This window comes from Megascapheus bottae, chromosome 11 (assembly GCF_031878675.1).
Source record: "Megascapheus bottae isolate mThoBot1 chromosome 11, mThoBot2.hap1, whole genome shotgun sequence".
Classification (NCBI taxonomy): Eukaryota; Metazoa; Chordata; class Mammalia; order Rodentia; family Geomyidae; genus Megascapheus; species Megascapheus bottae.
Window position 1 is genome coordinate 27910732 of NC_143519.1, and position 16594 is coordinate 27927325.

At 33.4% G+C, this 16594-nt stretch overlaps 1 protein-coding gene across 1 annotated transcript in view; it reads left to right on the plus strand.

Annotated features, from left to right (window-relative positions):
• The window catches only part of Klhl1 (kelch like family member 1), a 243075-nt gene that overhangs the window by 124490 nt on the left and 101991 nt on the right, over positions 1–16594 (plus strand). The window contains exon 5 of the mRNA XM_090341711.1: positions 4085–4297. Coding sequence (XP_090197837.1) covers positions 4085–4297 — 213 coding nt within the window. The remainder of the gene's footprint in view (positions 1–4084; positions 4298–16594) is intronic.

The following is a 16594-nucleotide window of genomic DNA, read 5'->3' on the forward strand; positions in this document are numbered from 1 at the left end:
AGGAAATACTGTTAGATGCCTATAAATATTAACTCTGATGTGTGTTTTACTCTACATTCAAATATACAACTATATGTGTAGAATTATATATAGGTATATGTTTGTATATGCATGCATACACAATATTATATATAATATAGTGATTGAAATAAAGATCCTGTAGAGCTTTACTTTTACATATGTTTTGTATTTGCATTTGCAAAATACCCTTGAGAATTAAAAAAACTATCAAACAATCAGGTGGCCAATGAAATATATTTACCTTTCTTTATATTTTTATTATCTTTAGTTGTACAAAGGACTTTCCACTTAACAAAGCTGTTCTAAAAAAATACATTTTAATTAATGTCAACCGATATTCATTTTCAAAGGAAAATTGAGTTAAAACTACTTTAGTTTTTTTTTCTGTTTTTGTGGTTTAATTTTTACTTTTTAAAGGATTAATGTATGACAATTCTATAGATCTAAAAATACATATGGAAATGAATCTATTAATCATTGAGTGTTGAAATATTTCATATATAGCATAATTTATTTTTTATTTTTATTTTTTAGATTGTGACTTAAACTCAGCTCTGTCCCTGAGCCACTTTGTGCTCAAGGCTAGCACTATGCCATTTGTGTCACTTCTGGTTTTTTTCCAGTAAAACTTTATTAGAGATAACAGTATCAAGAGCTTTTCTTCCTTGATTGTCTTTGAAATGCGATCCTCTGATCTCAGCCTCTTGAGTAGCTAGGATTACAGCCACCAGAAACCTGCTGCATAGCAATTCATTTTTACTGAGACTCAGGAAAACTACATGGAGGAAGATTTTTAAATCAAATTTTGGACAATTTTCAGATAAAAATCACTCAATATTGACAAGTCTAGCTTCCTAGCTCTGAAAAAAAGTTAATAGTGCTTAGGAAAGACTTTAGGGTATACATTAAGTGATTTCAGATATTTACACTTTGAAATCATGTGGAGATGTATTTCAATATATGCATAAAATGTTCTTTGAAAATAACTTTCATTTCATATTCTCATATATAAGGAGAAGAGAATTGAGCCAGATGACATAAAGCTTTTTTGGTATTTACTGAATCTATATTTACAGTGTAAGTATTTCTTTGCATTCAGAATTTTTATTTCAAAGAAAAAATAGATCTCTTATAGGTGATTGTATTAAAACTTAAGTCTAATCTACGGTGATAGTAAAATATGAGAGTTTCAAGGATTAATTGGGTCATATGTATTGGGCCCTTGTTAATGAATTATTGCACTTATAATAAAGGACCTGGAGAATGTTTATATTTTGTCTTTTCTGTTATGTGAGAGAGAACAAGGTACCATCAATTTGGAACAAGTTCTCACCAGAGTCCATATTTGCTTGTATTTCACTGCTGACTTAATAGACATGGAAATTGTGAAAAATAATGTCCTATGTTTATAGTTTTCTTGTCTGTTATTCAGAAAGATACAGCATCATAGGGACATAAACTAAATTAGTAACAGGTAAAATAGAATGAAAGAAAGCTGCTTGTAGTGTTATTAAATGAAACTATTGTCAGAGCTGTCTCAAAAAGAAATCAAACTATAAGATGCTTTCCTTCCAGATAGATTTCAGTTTAATTTTTTAAGTTTTCTAGAGCCCAAGTAAAAAAAATCTGATCATTTTCATAATTTACAGCATCTATGATAAAAGCAAGCCAATTCACTCAGGAGAAATGCAATTATTCCAGTTACTAAATCCTGAAAGAAATTTGTCCCCAGAGTCATCATAAAGAGAACACCACAAAAACTAATAAAATATGCCTGTGCAATTCTTTATAGATACTACAAAGAGTTTCATATAACACTAGTCTTTTTTACATATACTTAGAGTCTACCTATGTAAGTCTGAGTACAGTTTAATAGTTGCAAAGGTTTTGAGTAACTAGAAAAGTGAATGCATAAAAAAGGCAGAATCTTTCCAAGATTCTTCAGAAATGTTTTTCTTACTGTAGTCCCCTAGAGATATCTGTTAGCATTAAATCTCAGATCACATAATTTGTGTACACAATGAATAGTATTGAACTTCTATAACTATACAGAACTGTATAAGTACAAAGGAAATTCAGGAGCTAAAACAATTTCCAGGAATTAAAAAATAACTCAGACACTTTGTGATGTTAGGCCACATAAATAAGGTATACTACTTAATGAACTATACTATTGTTATCCAATGTATGCAAATAAAGGGCAGATGGCTTGAAAGACAACAAAACTGACAGCCTCCGGTTACAACTTAGATTACTTCTACTCCAAAAATGTATTGTCTTCATGAATCAAGGCTATGCCACCAAGTAAGTAGATTGTACTATGAAATATGGATTAATGGTCACCTGATGAATGCTTTAATCTGTTCACTGCAGTCAGTGATGTCCTTTTAAAAAGTCCAAGATCATTCTACACCAAGCTTATCTTAAAATACCTATGCTATAGAGATTTCCACTACCATCATGGTTGTGAGAACATGTGCTGGGAAGGTAGTTATATGGCCCTTAGAGGTGTTTCAGCAGACATGGGAGTAGGTACAGAAAACAGAAGTCCAACCATCCTGTTGAATGGCCATGTTGTCCAGCTCATAAGTCTTTCTGTTTAAAATGGGAGACAGTTTCTGACAGTTATAAAAAAGCATTTGGAAAACATTGTGTTGTTACCACATTTTTTCCCTGAAAAACATAATCAATTGAGTTTATTCTATATGTATGCTGCTCCCTTGGTATTTCCCAGGCACTATGCCAGTTTGTAGACACACAAGTTTATGTAAGTCCAACTTACAATTCGTAATGAGATCTCAAAAGGCAACTAAGATAAAACTACTGTTTGGAAATTGCTGAGCCCGAGTTTTGGGTAATGCCTGTTATGAGGATCCAGTGGAATGGTAGACTGTATGTATAAAAAGAATGGAATAGATTTTCTAAAATAGAAAATGAACTAAAATGAAGATGAACTATCTATCAATCGATCATCTACATGTCATTAATATATAATCCATCTACATTGAAGCTAAGATAATCCTTTTAGGAAAATACATGTCTTGTGGGATTTTTTTAAACTGATATTGTTAAAATTTTGATCATTGGAACTAACAATACTCCACTGTGCGAAGACTAACTCACTAAATGGAGGAGTAACATGTAGCATTTAAAGACTGAAAAAAATACTAAATTTGTTCCTCAAGTCCTCTTGAAATGTGACAGGAATTAAGAAAACAATGTGAGTAAAGGTCATTTTATTCTGTGGAATAAAAGAAGTGTTTGTTACAGGAGTACAAAAAAAGAGAGAAAGGGAGAAAGAAAGAGAAAAAGAGTAAGAAAGAAAATATAAACTAAATAAAGGTATATAATGAAGAAATAGAGTTTTTAAACAAGAAATTTGAACTAAAGTCCAAGAGAAGACCATGAGCACAATCAGGTTTTAGAATAACATTTTGGCATTACTATAGTGGATATAATTTAAAAATCTAAAAATAGAAACAATACTTAGGAGACTATGACGATCTAGAAGAAAGTGAATGGAAATTTGATTTTAAGCCACAGGAATTGACATGAGAGGGCACAGTCATGAAGGAATTAGAATGTAGAATATGTAGAATATTGTGACTTCTGTGCCTTATTTTTCATTATTCGTATAAACTATGGTACATGTTGTTACATTTCTCTGTGTAATTTTATTGCCATTTGCTGATTCTTATATTTGGAATTGAGCTTAAAACCATGAAACCTTATTCTTCTCATATTCACTAAGTCTTATGCAGCTGAACACTTGAAACACTTGAAACACTTAATCAGTTAGTACATTCTGCCTGAATAACAAAACTCAGTATTATAATCCTCCAGTTATTACAAGAGCTGTGCATTCTCAGATATATTTACACTTCAATTACAATGACAATGCTTTCATCTTAACAGCTTCAAGTTTTGGATGGATTGAGTCACAAGAATTATGTTATAATGAGAAAAAAGGTTATTGATGGCTTTTCTCATTTATTTGTGAGATGCTTTACTAGCCAAATGAAAGTGAACCAGAATTTTAGGCCAAGATGTTTTCTTTCTGCAGGAAAACATAATGGAAGTGATCAGAAATCAAGAGTTTTTACTCCTTCCCGCTGAGGAGCTCCATAAACTCCTAGCCAGTGATGATGTCAATGTTCCTGACGAAGAGACCATCTTCCATGCATTGATGATGTGGGTCAAGTATGACACACAAAGGCGCTGCAACGACCTCAGTATGCTTCTTGCTTTTATACGATTGCCACTGCTCCCACCACAGGTACAGTGTGCTTGACTCTTTTCAGTAGATACAACTTAAAGAAGTAGTCTATTATTTTCTTGGTTCTTAAAGTGTAATCCAATGCTGCACTGGAAACAAATTATATGGTGTAATAAGAAAAAGAAAACATGAAAGATGGACTAAGGATTTGGTCCCCATTGGAACCATATATTGAGTTATGATAGCTTGCACAAATATAATAACATAATTTATCTGATACCCTTCCCGTACACAACATATGATTGGAATTCCCTATACAGTGTAAAATAATGAATTGTTACATGGTATTTATTTCAATTTTTATTGTAAAAGCAACGTACAGAGAGGTACAGTTATACACATCAGGTATTGGATATATTTCTTTATGAACAGTGCAATCTCTTGTTTTTCTCCCAGATTTTTCCCTCCCAACCTTTCCTCCTATAAGTTGTATAGTTCATTTCAATTCAATATCCAGTGAGTATCACTGCTACATCACATTATCCTTTTTCCTATCATTTCTGTGTTTCCCTTTCCCTCCCCAAATCAGGTAAACTTACATTCAAGACAAATGGTACAGAAATCAAAAACAGTGAAAAAGGAAAAATAAAACAGAAAAAAAAATCCTCCATAAACAATGTAAAATAACATACCACTTGTTTCCTTTCCTTGGAGCTAATTTCGAAGGGCAGCATTTTATATGATTATATGCACAGAGTTATTGAGCCATTGTGATCTTCTCCTAACAATATCTACCTTAGGTCTCATTTTATGAATGTTTATAGTCCTGTTTAACTTATCATGTCTCAGTGTAATTTTTTGTCTTTCACTATCCATTAAGTTTACTTCCAGACTTACAGGCACATTCTAATTATTAAAGATAGGGGAAACATGCAGCTTTTTTCCTTGGGTCTGGCTTGGGAAGTGGCACAATAGCTCAGAGTGGTAGAACTGTAAGCAAATGAACTCAGGACAGAATTTGCGATTTGAGTCCAAGCCCCATGATTAAAAAAAAAATGTATCATATTGGGGCCAGGAGTTTGGCCTAGTGGTTAAAGTGCTTGCCTAGCATGCATGAAGACCCGGGTTCGATTCCTTGGTACCACATACATAGAAAAAAGCCAGAAGTGGTGCTGAGGCTCAAGTGGTAGAGCTCTAGCCTTGAGAAAGTCCAAGGACAGGGCTCAGGCCCTGAGCTCAAGCCCAGGACTGGCAAAAAAAAAAAATGTATCATATTGTCTTTGTATTCTACCCATTCCTGTCTCTGTCTCTGTCTCTCTGTCTCTCTCTCTCACATACACACACATCTATCCATATAACTATCATTTATCATTCACTAAATATGAACTATGACACTGCAATGCAGTTATCCATTGAAAATGTATTTATTATATGGAATTTTTAAGACCCAAATACACAACATTAAATGTGTTCTATGGCAGAAGAGTAAAAAGTGGATTATAAAATTATTTTATCATTACAACTAAGGGTATTCCAGAGGGATAAGACAACTACATTTTATTGGAGAGTTAAGTGCAACAGAAAAATAGCACTGCATTTGATGAGATTGTGAGTAGCCAATTTTCTCAGATTTTTTTCTTTGTAATTTTGTAACATTTCAAAAATGGTTTACACAGATTAATTTCAGTTAAATAATTTCAATTCAGGTGCTCTGGTCTCTAGCTTCTGAAAACTAAAATTTATTGATGATGTGATAGTTACATAATGGGTACCTTCGTATGTAATATTTTTTTGTTGGATGAGACTGGACATCCATATCATTTATCATTTTCTTTAAGTAGATCCAAAAAAATCCATTGAAATCTTCACTGAGACATATCACTGAGTTGAAAATAGAGTTAGAAAAAAACTACTGAACAAATGTAATTGATAATAGCAAGGTATTAGATTTAGGTTATGGCTATACATTAATATTGTAAATACTATTCAACCCAGATGTCAAAAACTGAAAACAAACCTCAATGTTAAAATCCGAAGATGAAATATATACATAAAGGAATAATCATCTCTCATTTGGCTGTTGAATGAAGCATAGTAGTAATACGGGGAGGAAAATAACTTATAGTATAAGTGCAGGACAATTAAAATACTACACAGGAAAGGAAAAAGATGAGAGCACTAATGACCAAATGGCTTTACAAGTTTTTTGATGGAGTGAAATGTGGGATAATAAAAAGCTATGAGGAAAAGAAAACTTGATAAATGTTTGATTGGACCCAAAGAATGAATTTACTGAACACTAGGTGCCATCTTATATTCATGGAACAATTGATAAATATTAGTTGATAGAGATCAGTTCTTTCTCACCTCTGCATTCTAGTATTTTCTTTACTAAGTCTAAAGACTACATCTGTCCTTATTTTGTAAGTACACAAGAAAGAAATCTATTGTATTTTTGTTAATTATAAATGAAAACATACCATTGTAAAGAAAGTTATGGTAATTTGGCAGACAAAATATAATGAGAAAGTAAATACAAATAAAAACAAATTTCAAATGAGGAGTAGGCAAAATGAGCAAATGAGACATCTTCCAAAATGATTATACTTATTTTAAGTGAACAAAAGGTTGTTGAGCTGGGTACCAGTGGTTCACACCTGCAATTCTAGCTGTCAGGAGGCTGACATCTAAGTAACAAGGTTGATAGCCAGACCAGGCAGAACAATTCATGAGACTATTATGTACAATTATCTACAATTAACCACCAAAGAACTGGAAGTGGCCCTGTGGCTCAAAGTGATAGAGCTCCATCTTTGGGTTCCACAGTTTAGGGAAAATGCTAAGTACAGTGTTCAAGCCACATGACCACCACCACCAACAACAAAAGTCTTAAATAAATAGTCTCATTTTTTTTTTGCTTTTTGAATACATCTAGACTCAAGGAATTAACAAATCTGAAAATATATGAAAATTCAAGTCTCTGAGTGAATGGTTCTCTCTATATATGAGATATATATATATATATTCATACCAAAAGGGAACCCAGTTTATGTTAACCATCTGTAATTTACATTAATTTTAATCAGATTCATGAAATATATCTTTGTAACATTTGCATACATATGCATTTTGTGTAAATAATAAAGTGTGCATTGAAGTCTAAGGGAAGAGCTTCATGGTACAGAACTTGCCAACCATATGAGAAATCTGTGATGGATCCAGAACACAGAAATAATGCAAAATTAAGAGAAAACAAAACAATCCCACACATAAAACAACTATGTGGTAGGTTCTTTGCTGATCAAAAGTTAAAAAAGAAAACTGTGTAGGTCTAAAATTCAAGAAAATACATTACATATAATCAAGCTAAAATATATTTAGAATTTAGATAAATGATATTTTAGCAGAAAGATTATATAACAAATTGAATATACTTAAATAGGGTAGGCTTTTTATTTTAGAACTGACATTTCTTGTATAGTTTAAAACAAATAAAAACATTTATCTCAACGATTATTTTTGAAGAAACAAACATATAGCTATGTGTGTGTGAATGAGTGTGTATTTCACATTTATTCTTATTTTCTCTAGCAGAAGATAAGGGAAAAATTCAGAATGGAACACTAGAATATTTTTTAAGCTGGCTGCTAATGACTGATGGCTGTGATTCTATTTAGGAAGCTTACATCTAAGGATTTCAGTTTGAACTGCAACCTATCCACTCACCTAGCAGAAAAGTCCATGAGACTCTTATCTCAGATAACCACGAACCCTGCACAAAAACAAGAAGAAGCAAAAGAAAGAAAAGAAAAAGAAAGAAAGCCAGAAGCAAATTGTCTCTGTGGCTCAAGTAGTGGAGTGCTAATCCAGAGCAAAACAAACTATGGATAGTTCCCAGGCCTTATGTTCAAGCCCCAGAACTGATACTTCTAAACAAAATCAAACCAAAACAAATAAGAAAAAAAAACTGTCTAGTTTAAGAATTTGATCAAGTTCATTAAAAAATAATATGCAAATATTCTAACATGTTTAACTGTAGGAAGCAGATATTGATTTTATATTATAGGAATTATCTTGGTCTGTAGAGCACTATGATCAATTACATAAAATTCTTTGTTGGGGCCAGGAGTTTGGCCTAGCGGTACAGAGCTTGCCTAGTAGGCAGGAAGATCCAGGTTAGATTCCTCAGTTCCAAATACATAGAAAAAGCCTAAATAGTGCTGCGGCTCCAGCGGTAGAGCTCTAGCCTTGAGAAAACCCAGTGGCAGTGCTCAATCCCTGAGTTCAAGCTCTAGGACTGGCAAAAAAAAAAAAAAGTTTCTTTGTAGTAGTAATAGTAATATAAGAATGAATAAAGGAATCTACAGCTTTAATCTTTAATGGAAAAGTGACAACTGATACAATATTAGTTACACAGAAGTCTGTTGACTATAAAATTGGAGCCAGAAGTAAACAATAATAAGAACTCAAAATAGCTAATGAGAATCAAAGAAAGTGACAAGTCAGAGTAGTGGTATTCAGAATAAATTCAACTTTGGGGATATGCATATACAAACATACACAGATACATATTTAGAGAGACATATATATACATGCACACACATATACATATATATATATACACATAGATAACAAGAAATACAGATGTATATACATATGTCTTTTTAAATTTTTACTTCCCACAAATTATTCCCAAGTAGATTCGACAGCTATGTAATCAACTCTTCAAATTCTGTTAATTTTATTTCATATTTTTATAATTGCAAAAAAGGGTGAAATCCTCTTAATTCTTACAAATGAGTAAAAAGAAAAACCAAGCATATTAATATAGTTTGCTGTGTTGCTATTTTCATTTTTTATGTTTTCCCTTGAATGTGTGAACTACCTAATACTTTTAGAAATAGTATTCTTTGAATAACTAATGAAGGAAAAATGAGAGATACTTTAGATAGGTTTACTTTTCTCTAAATCACACTGCAAATGAATACAATTAAAATGAATAGACATTATGTGCTTCAAAGCCTTATTTATCCTATATATTGTACAGATTTATATCCATTAATCTATAATGACACAGCTCAAATAAGTAACATTAGGCAATTTCTCTCCCTACAACAAGTTTAAATGCAACTGACTTACCTATATAAGAAAAAAATATATATATAATGACTTGTTGACATGCAAATACAAGTGCAAATCACTCTTCTTAGTAATGAAAAAAGTACAGAAAACAAGCCATAATTTAAAAGCCTTCACTTTTTCTACAATAATTTATTCATCTCTACTTTCCTAAAGCTCTGATTCCAATGGCTTTACATTGTATACCATTAATACAATTATCCTTTCTATATTTTAACCATTTTTCACTTTATTTTGGATAATACTAATTAACTGCAAAGTTCCATTTTAACCATGCCTAAAGAAATCAAATTTTCTTGTATTTCTTTCCATAAACTTCTCCAAATTTCAGATCACTTTCCAGTAAAATATGGATTGCTTCTGGTACACAATTTACATATTCATAACCACTATTCTTCCTTCACTTCTTCCAAGCAATCATTTTCACTAATCAAAACCCTACATATTCTAATTTTCTTCTACCTCACTTTCACCTTTCTTGATTTTGTAAAATCTCTTGATGTTGTTTCATTTACACAAAGACATGAGCCCAGCGTATTACCATTTTGAAATTTATAGTGCAATTTGCTAAAATGAAGTCTTTAAAATCACTTTATTAATACTATATATGAAGCTTAGCTATAATTTTTGACCACTCTAATTCTGAAGCATATTTAATGATTGCTAAAGATTCATGAAAAACAAAATCTACAGAAAACCTAAGGACTCACTAACATAGCTGGTAATATTCTTTATAAACTTTTAAAATCTTAGTAATATAGACTTTTAAATAATGACTTTTCACTTAAATTATCCTAACATTGGTATGGTTATGCATTGAACATATTTAAAGAAATTGTCTTTCTCCTATTTGTGAGTCTCTCTTTCAAGAAGAATTTAGTACATTTGGCTTTCAGAGCTAGAAAAACAGTATATTCAGTGAATTCAATAAGCTGACCCATAAAGACCTTGAAATAGAGTCATAAATAATAATGAGTGTGTTATTCTCAATTCAGTCAGCTGTGAGGGGTTTCTGAACCATTAAACAACTTCCCAATTTGCCACAATTCAGCTTAAGTGCTACTCTTTTCAAAAGGAGGCTAAGAATAAGAGACCGCAAATATGAGGTGAGAATTTAAGGAGTAATGAATATTTAATAACCAGCAGCACCTGAAATTGAGTTTCAATGAATAGTCACTTATAATGCTCATCTATTATGAAAACAAAAGGTAGAATTATATGTTCCAGCCAGTAGGCTTCATCTTATGCTAATAGGAACCCGTTCTCTATTCTCAGTGCATGATAAGATATGCATAAAATTGGGCAGAAAAAGAGGATTGTGCCTGAAGTACAAAATAAATGATACAAACTCAGGGCCTGGGCACTGCCCCTTAGCTTCTTTTTTTTTTTTTTTTTTTTTTTTGCCAGTCCTGGGCTTGAGCTCAGGGCCTGAGCACTGTCCTTGGACTTTCTCAAGGCTAGAGCTCTACCACTTGAGCCTCAGCACCATTTCCGGCTTTTTTCCTGTGTATGTGGTACTGAGGAATTGAACCCGGGTCTTCGTGCATGCTAGGCAAACACTCTACCACTAGGCCAAACTCCTGGCCCTGGCATTCTGTAGTTATTGAAGAATTTACACAAATGCATTTGTAAGTTTTTCTCTGTTTAAATCTTCTTGTCTACTTCTGTATGGTGACATCATATGAAGAAAACTACATGGCTGATAAAGTACCATTCTCTAACAAAATACAATAAAAAGGTAAATGTGATGGTTTATCTCTGTCATCCTATCCACATGAAAGGCAGAGATCAGGCGTGACAGTAAAATCTACACAGATTAGTGAGACTCAACTAATAAATCTAACTAATAAAATTTGTGAAGAATGATACAAACATGTCATATTACTCATAGAAATGTCAGGATTGCAGTCCAGATTGGCCTGGGAATAAAAATGACAACATATTTATAAAATAGCTGAAGAATAAGAGATGAGAATATATTCAAGTAACACAACATTAAAGTAAACAACAACAACAAGAAATAAAACAAAACCTGCCCAGCAAGCTTAAGGTCCTGAGGTCAACCATATGCTGATGAGAAAACACAAACAAAAAATCAATAAATAAAATAGTGAACGCATCTCACGGTAGATTTTACTAAAGGACTCCTTGACCATCTTTTCTATGTTTCCTTTACATATAGTGTATATTTTTTTTGAAATAGGCGAAAATACCACTGTCCCACTAACATTCTCGTTTTGAGAAATGCTTTTTCATATTACAGTTAAAAGGACACTTGGCATTTCTAATGTATTGTCTCTTTGCTTGTTTGGGCTAAAACATTGTTGCTGTTTTTACTTTGTCCAATTCAATATTTGTAACCTTGCCAGTTGAAATTTGAACATCTACTGTTACATGTTCTCATTGGCCCCTGGTGGAAAAAGGGACTGATGGGATTGACAGTTTAAATTGGCAGGCTAGTAGTAAAGTCTTCCATGACAAATGACTTTGAGAGGAGCCCAGAAGGCAAGAGCAAAGGGGAAAGTTCTGAGGGAAAATGTATTTAATGTGTTTGAAGAATTCCAAAGAAAGTAAAGTATGTACTGTAGAGTACTTTAAAAAAGTTCCTTGTGATATGAAAGATGAATTCACCAGTGATGAATCTGGACTTTTTTTTACCAGCATGGGATTTTTTGCTTTCATTCTTAGAAATATAAAAATTCATTAGTGAAGTTTTTGGCAGAGAAGAATTATACTTCATATTTTATTTCCCTTTACTTTCTAATATGAAAGTTCTTAAATAGATTCAAAATTAGAAATTTACATTCTTGAGAAGCTCCTTCTATGATTTGTATAAAATGAAATACATGTCTTTGTTTCTGAATGATTGGGTAAATGCCAAGTAGTGGAATTCCTGGGTCATAGGGGAGCTCTATGTTTAGTCTTTTGAGGAACTGCCATACTACTTTCCATAGTGGTTGAACGAGTTTTCACTCCCACCAACAGTGTAGTAGTGATCCCTTCTGGCCACATCCCCTCCAGCATCTCTTGTTATTAGTTTTCTTGATCCTGGCCATTCTAACTGGAGTGAAGTGGAATCTTAGAGTTGTTTTGATTTGCATTTCTTTTATGACCAGAGATGCTGAGCATTTCTTCATGTGTCTATAGGCCATTTTTGTTTCTTCTTCAGAGAAGACTCTCTTTAAGTCTTTGGCCCATCTTTTAATGGGATGGTTGTTCCTTTGGAGATTAGTTTTGGAGTGATTCAATATTTTGAGCTGTTGATATATTTTAGATATGAGGCATTTGTCTGTTGTATGGTCAGTAAAGACCTTCTCCCACTCTGTAGGCTTCCTAATTAATTTACTAGCTATGTCCTTTGCCATACAAAAGCTCTGCGGTTTAATGCAGTCCCACTTAAATCCACCACCACAACAATGTTCATTGCAGCACTACTTACCATAGCAAAGATATGGAACTAACCTAGATGTCCCTCAGTTGATGAGTGGATCAACAAGATGTGATATTTGTACACAATGGAATTCTATGCTGCTGTCAGAAAAAATGACATTGCCCATTTGTTAGGAAATGGAAAGACTTAGAAAAGATTATATTAAGTGAAGTAAGCCAGATTCAAAGGAACTTAGGCTCAATGGTTTCCCTTATTTGTCATAATCAGTAGAAACCTCGGGCTCTCCTAGCAGAGATTTGCAATAGAACAAAACCTTGATACAAAAGGCCATATAGTAGGACGCTAAATGAAAGGATCTCTAGGATATAGAAACATAAGCCATATAATGAATGATTGTTGTTCTTAAGGTACTATGTTATCTCTCATCTCTTTTGCTGTCCCTTGGTTGTCTCATATTGTTACAGTATCTCACTTTGTTACCTAATATATCAGATATATTTGTATTTGGTTATTTGAAATTGGATAGGGAACGGGGGAAAACAAGATGAGGGGTGGTGGTGGTGGTGAGGGAAACGGGGACCGAGACATGTGAAAGGGTATCAATGTATGGGAATTAATGCACCATCTATCTGGAAAATATCATGTAACCCTTCTATTAATTACAATAGAAAATATATGAAAAAAAAAGAAAAATCTGGAAGTGGTGCTGCGGCTCAAGTGGTAGAGTTCTAGCCTCAAGAAAACCGAAGGTCAGTGCTCAGTCCTGGAGCTCAAGCCCAGGACTGGCAAACAAAAAAAATGTTGTACATATATACAATGGAATTCTACATAACCAACAGATAAGATAAAATAATGGCATTCACTGTGAAGTGGATGAAACTAGAGAAAATCATGTTGAGTGAGATAAGCCAAGCCCAAAGGAATAAAAGGCACATGGTATCCTTGACTCAGTATTCAGGTACCCAAGGTTATTGACATGGTCTTGAAGATATAAATGTACCTACATAAACATAAAAATCTATGATGGAATATATACTCTATAGACATAATATATATTATGTGGATTGATATGTATCTATGACATACAAACCCTCAGCTTAATTTTAATTATGTTCTAAAATTTATGTGCCAATGGTCACATATAGATACCTTTCTTGAATACTTGTTTGTTAAACATGGCATTTGAAATATGATGTAAAAAATCAGTGTTCATAAAATCTTTTAATAAAAAAGTATAGCTTGAAAAAAATAAAATGAAATATATGACAAATCAATAGCCAATATCCCTCAAGATATACTATAAGTGGTTCTTTTCATTTCATTTCTTTTCTTTTTTTTTCATTTTATATCAGTTCTGGGGCTTAAACTCAGAGCCTGAGAATTGTCTCTGAGCTCGTTCTCACTCAGTGCTAGTACTTTCCATTTTCTGGTGGATAATTGGAGATAAAAGTTTCATGGTTTTCCTTGCTTGGGCTAGCTTTGAACCACAGTGCTCAGATCATGGGCTCCTGAGTAGCTAGGATCATAGGCATGAGCCACTGACATCCGTACTTCTTTCTTTTGTTAAAAATATTTTATTGTTATTATAAGGGGGTCCAGAGGGGTTACAGTTACAAAAGTCAGGTAATGAGTACATTTCATTTTGGACCATGTCACCACTTTCCTCTCTGTCTTTTAGTTTTTTCCTTCCTATTCCCATCCACAAGATGCATAGTTCATTTTAGGGATGATACTCTTTTTCTTTCCAGTTCTGGGGGTTGAATTCATGGACTAGGCACTGTCCTTGAGCTTTCTCAAGGACACTGTACCACTGGAGTCACAATACCACTTCTGGCTTTTTCTTTTATTTGTTCCTCTGTGTATGGTACCAAGCAATCAAGCCTAGGGCTTCATTCATGCTAGGCAAGCTCTCTACCACTAGCTAGGCCAGTAAGTTCTCCTGGCCCCTGATGATACTTTGCATAGATATTGAGCAGGGGTGAAGTGAATCATCCAGCAGGACTGAAGACTCGAGGGGCACTGAACCAAGGTGTCAAAGAAAGCAGGCCTTTCAAAACAGGATCAAGCTGGGAAACGTCTGTCCACCTGAGCAAATTCTATAGCAAATACTATAACCACATCCTTTACACAATAAAGGATATTCCCATAAAATATTTTTATGGGAATTAATAGAAGGGTTACATTATATTCACCAGATAGAAGGTGCATTACTTCACATATATTAATACCCTTTCTCATGTCATGGTCCCCATTTCCATCCCCTCCTTCCCCGCACAATTTGATTTCCCCTCTTCCTTCTCCTATTTCAAATAACCAACTAAGCATATATAAAATATATCAGACAACGCAGTGAAATATTGTAACAATATGAGATAACCAAGGGATAATAAAAGAGATGAGAGATAACATAGTACATTAAGGACAACAATCACTCATTATATGGCTTTTGTTTCTTTATCCTGGAGGTCCTTATATTTAGCATCATATTATATGGCCTTATGTTCTATTGTGAATCTCTTGGGAGCACCCAAGGTTTCTACTGATTATGACAGATGAGGGAAACCACTGAGCCTATGTTCCTTTGAGTATGGCTTACTTCACTTAAAACGATTTTTTCTAAATCTTTCCATTTCCTTACAAATAGGGCAATATCATTCTTTCTGACGGCAACATAGAATTCCATTGTATATAAATACCACATCTTGTTGATCCACTCATCAACTGAGGGATATCTTTGCTATGGTAAATAGTGCTGCAATGAACATTGTTGTGCTAGTGAATTTAGTATATCCTTGTTTCTGGACAATTGGGTAAATGCCAAGAGTGGAATTGCTGGGTCATAGGGGAGTTCTATGTTTAGTCTTTTGAGGAACTGCCATACTGTTTTCCATAGTGGTTGGATGAGTTTGCATTCCCTCCAACAATGTAGTAGTGATCCCTCCTGGACACATCCCCTCCAGCATTTGTTCTTATTAGATTTCTTGATCCTGGCCATTCTAACAGGAGTGAGGTGGGATCTTAGAGTTGTTTTAATTTGTATTTCTTTATGACAAGATATGTAGATCATTTCTTCATGTGTCTATAGGCCCTTCTTATTTCTTCTTCAGAGAAGTCTCTCTTTAAATCTTGGCCCATCTTTTAATGGGATGGTTGTTTCTTTGAAGATTAGTTTTGGAGTGATTCAATCAACTTCTTTCCTTTACTTTGATCACCTATTAATAATTTGCAGTAGTTCACATGAACTGGAAACAAGGGGTCAATATGCTGTCTCTACAGGTTCTGTCAGCTATACACATTCTAGAAAAGAACAGAAAATAAATGACAAAAGGCATAATACAAACCTATAAGAGAGAAGAATTAGAAACAAATAGCATTATATTGTGATAGTTCTAGGTGAGAAGTGTTAGGTTATTATAACCATGTACTTTGAAATTATTGAGAAGATAAAACTACTAATGTCAACAAATGGGGTTAATGTGGTAAAGAGAAGTCTGAAGCCACTATGGTTATACAATTTTCTGCAAAAATGAGAAGTCCAGCCTATGGATAATAAAAATCAAAATTATTTTGTGCATAATGGGACAAACAAGACTTCTTGTTAGGTTCTGGTGGCCTGAGGGTTTCATTGGTAGTTTTGTATGGTCTATAAACAATATTATAAATATCCAAAATTCATTTGACCCAAAAAGTGTTCCCTGTATATAGTGGAAATGGAAATTGGATGATAAATATTTAGAGAGATAAAGGAATAGATGATGAGTGGAGAGAGGAAATAGATATGATTTATAGAGATAAGTAGATAGTTAAATACATAAAGCCATATGTAT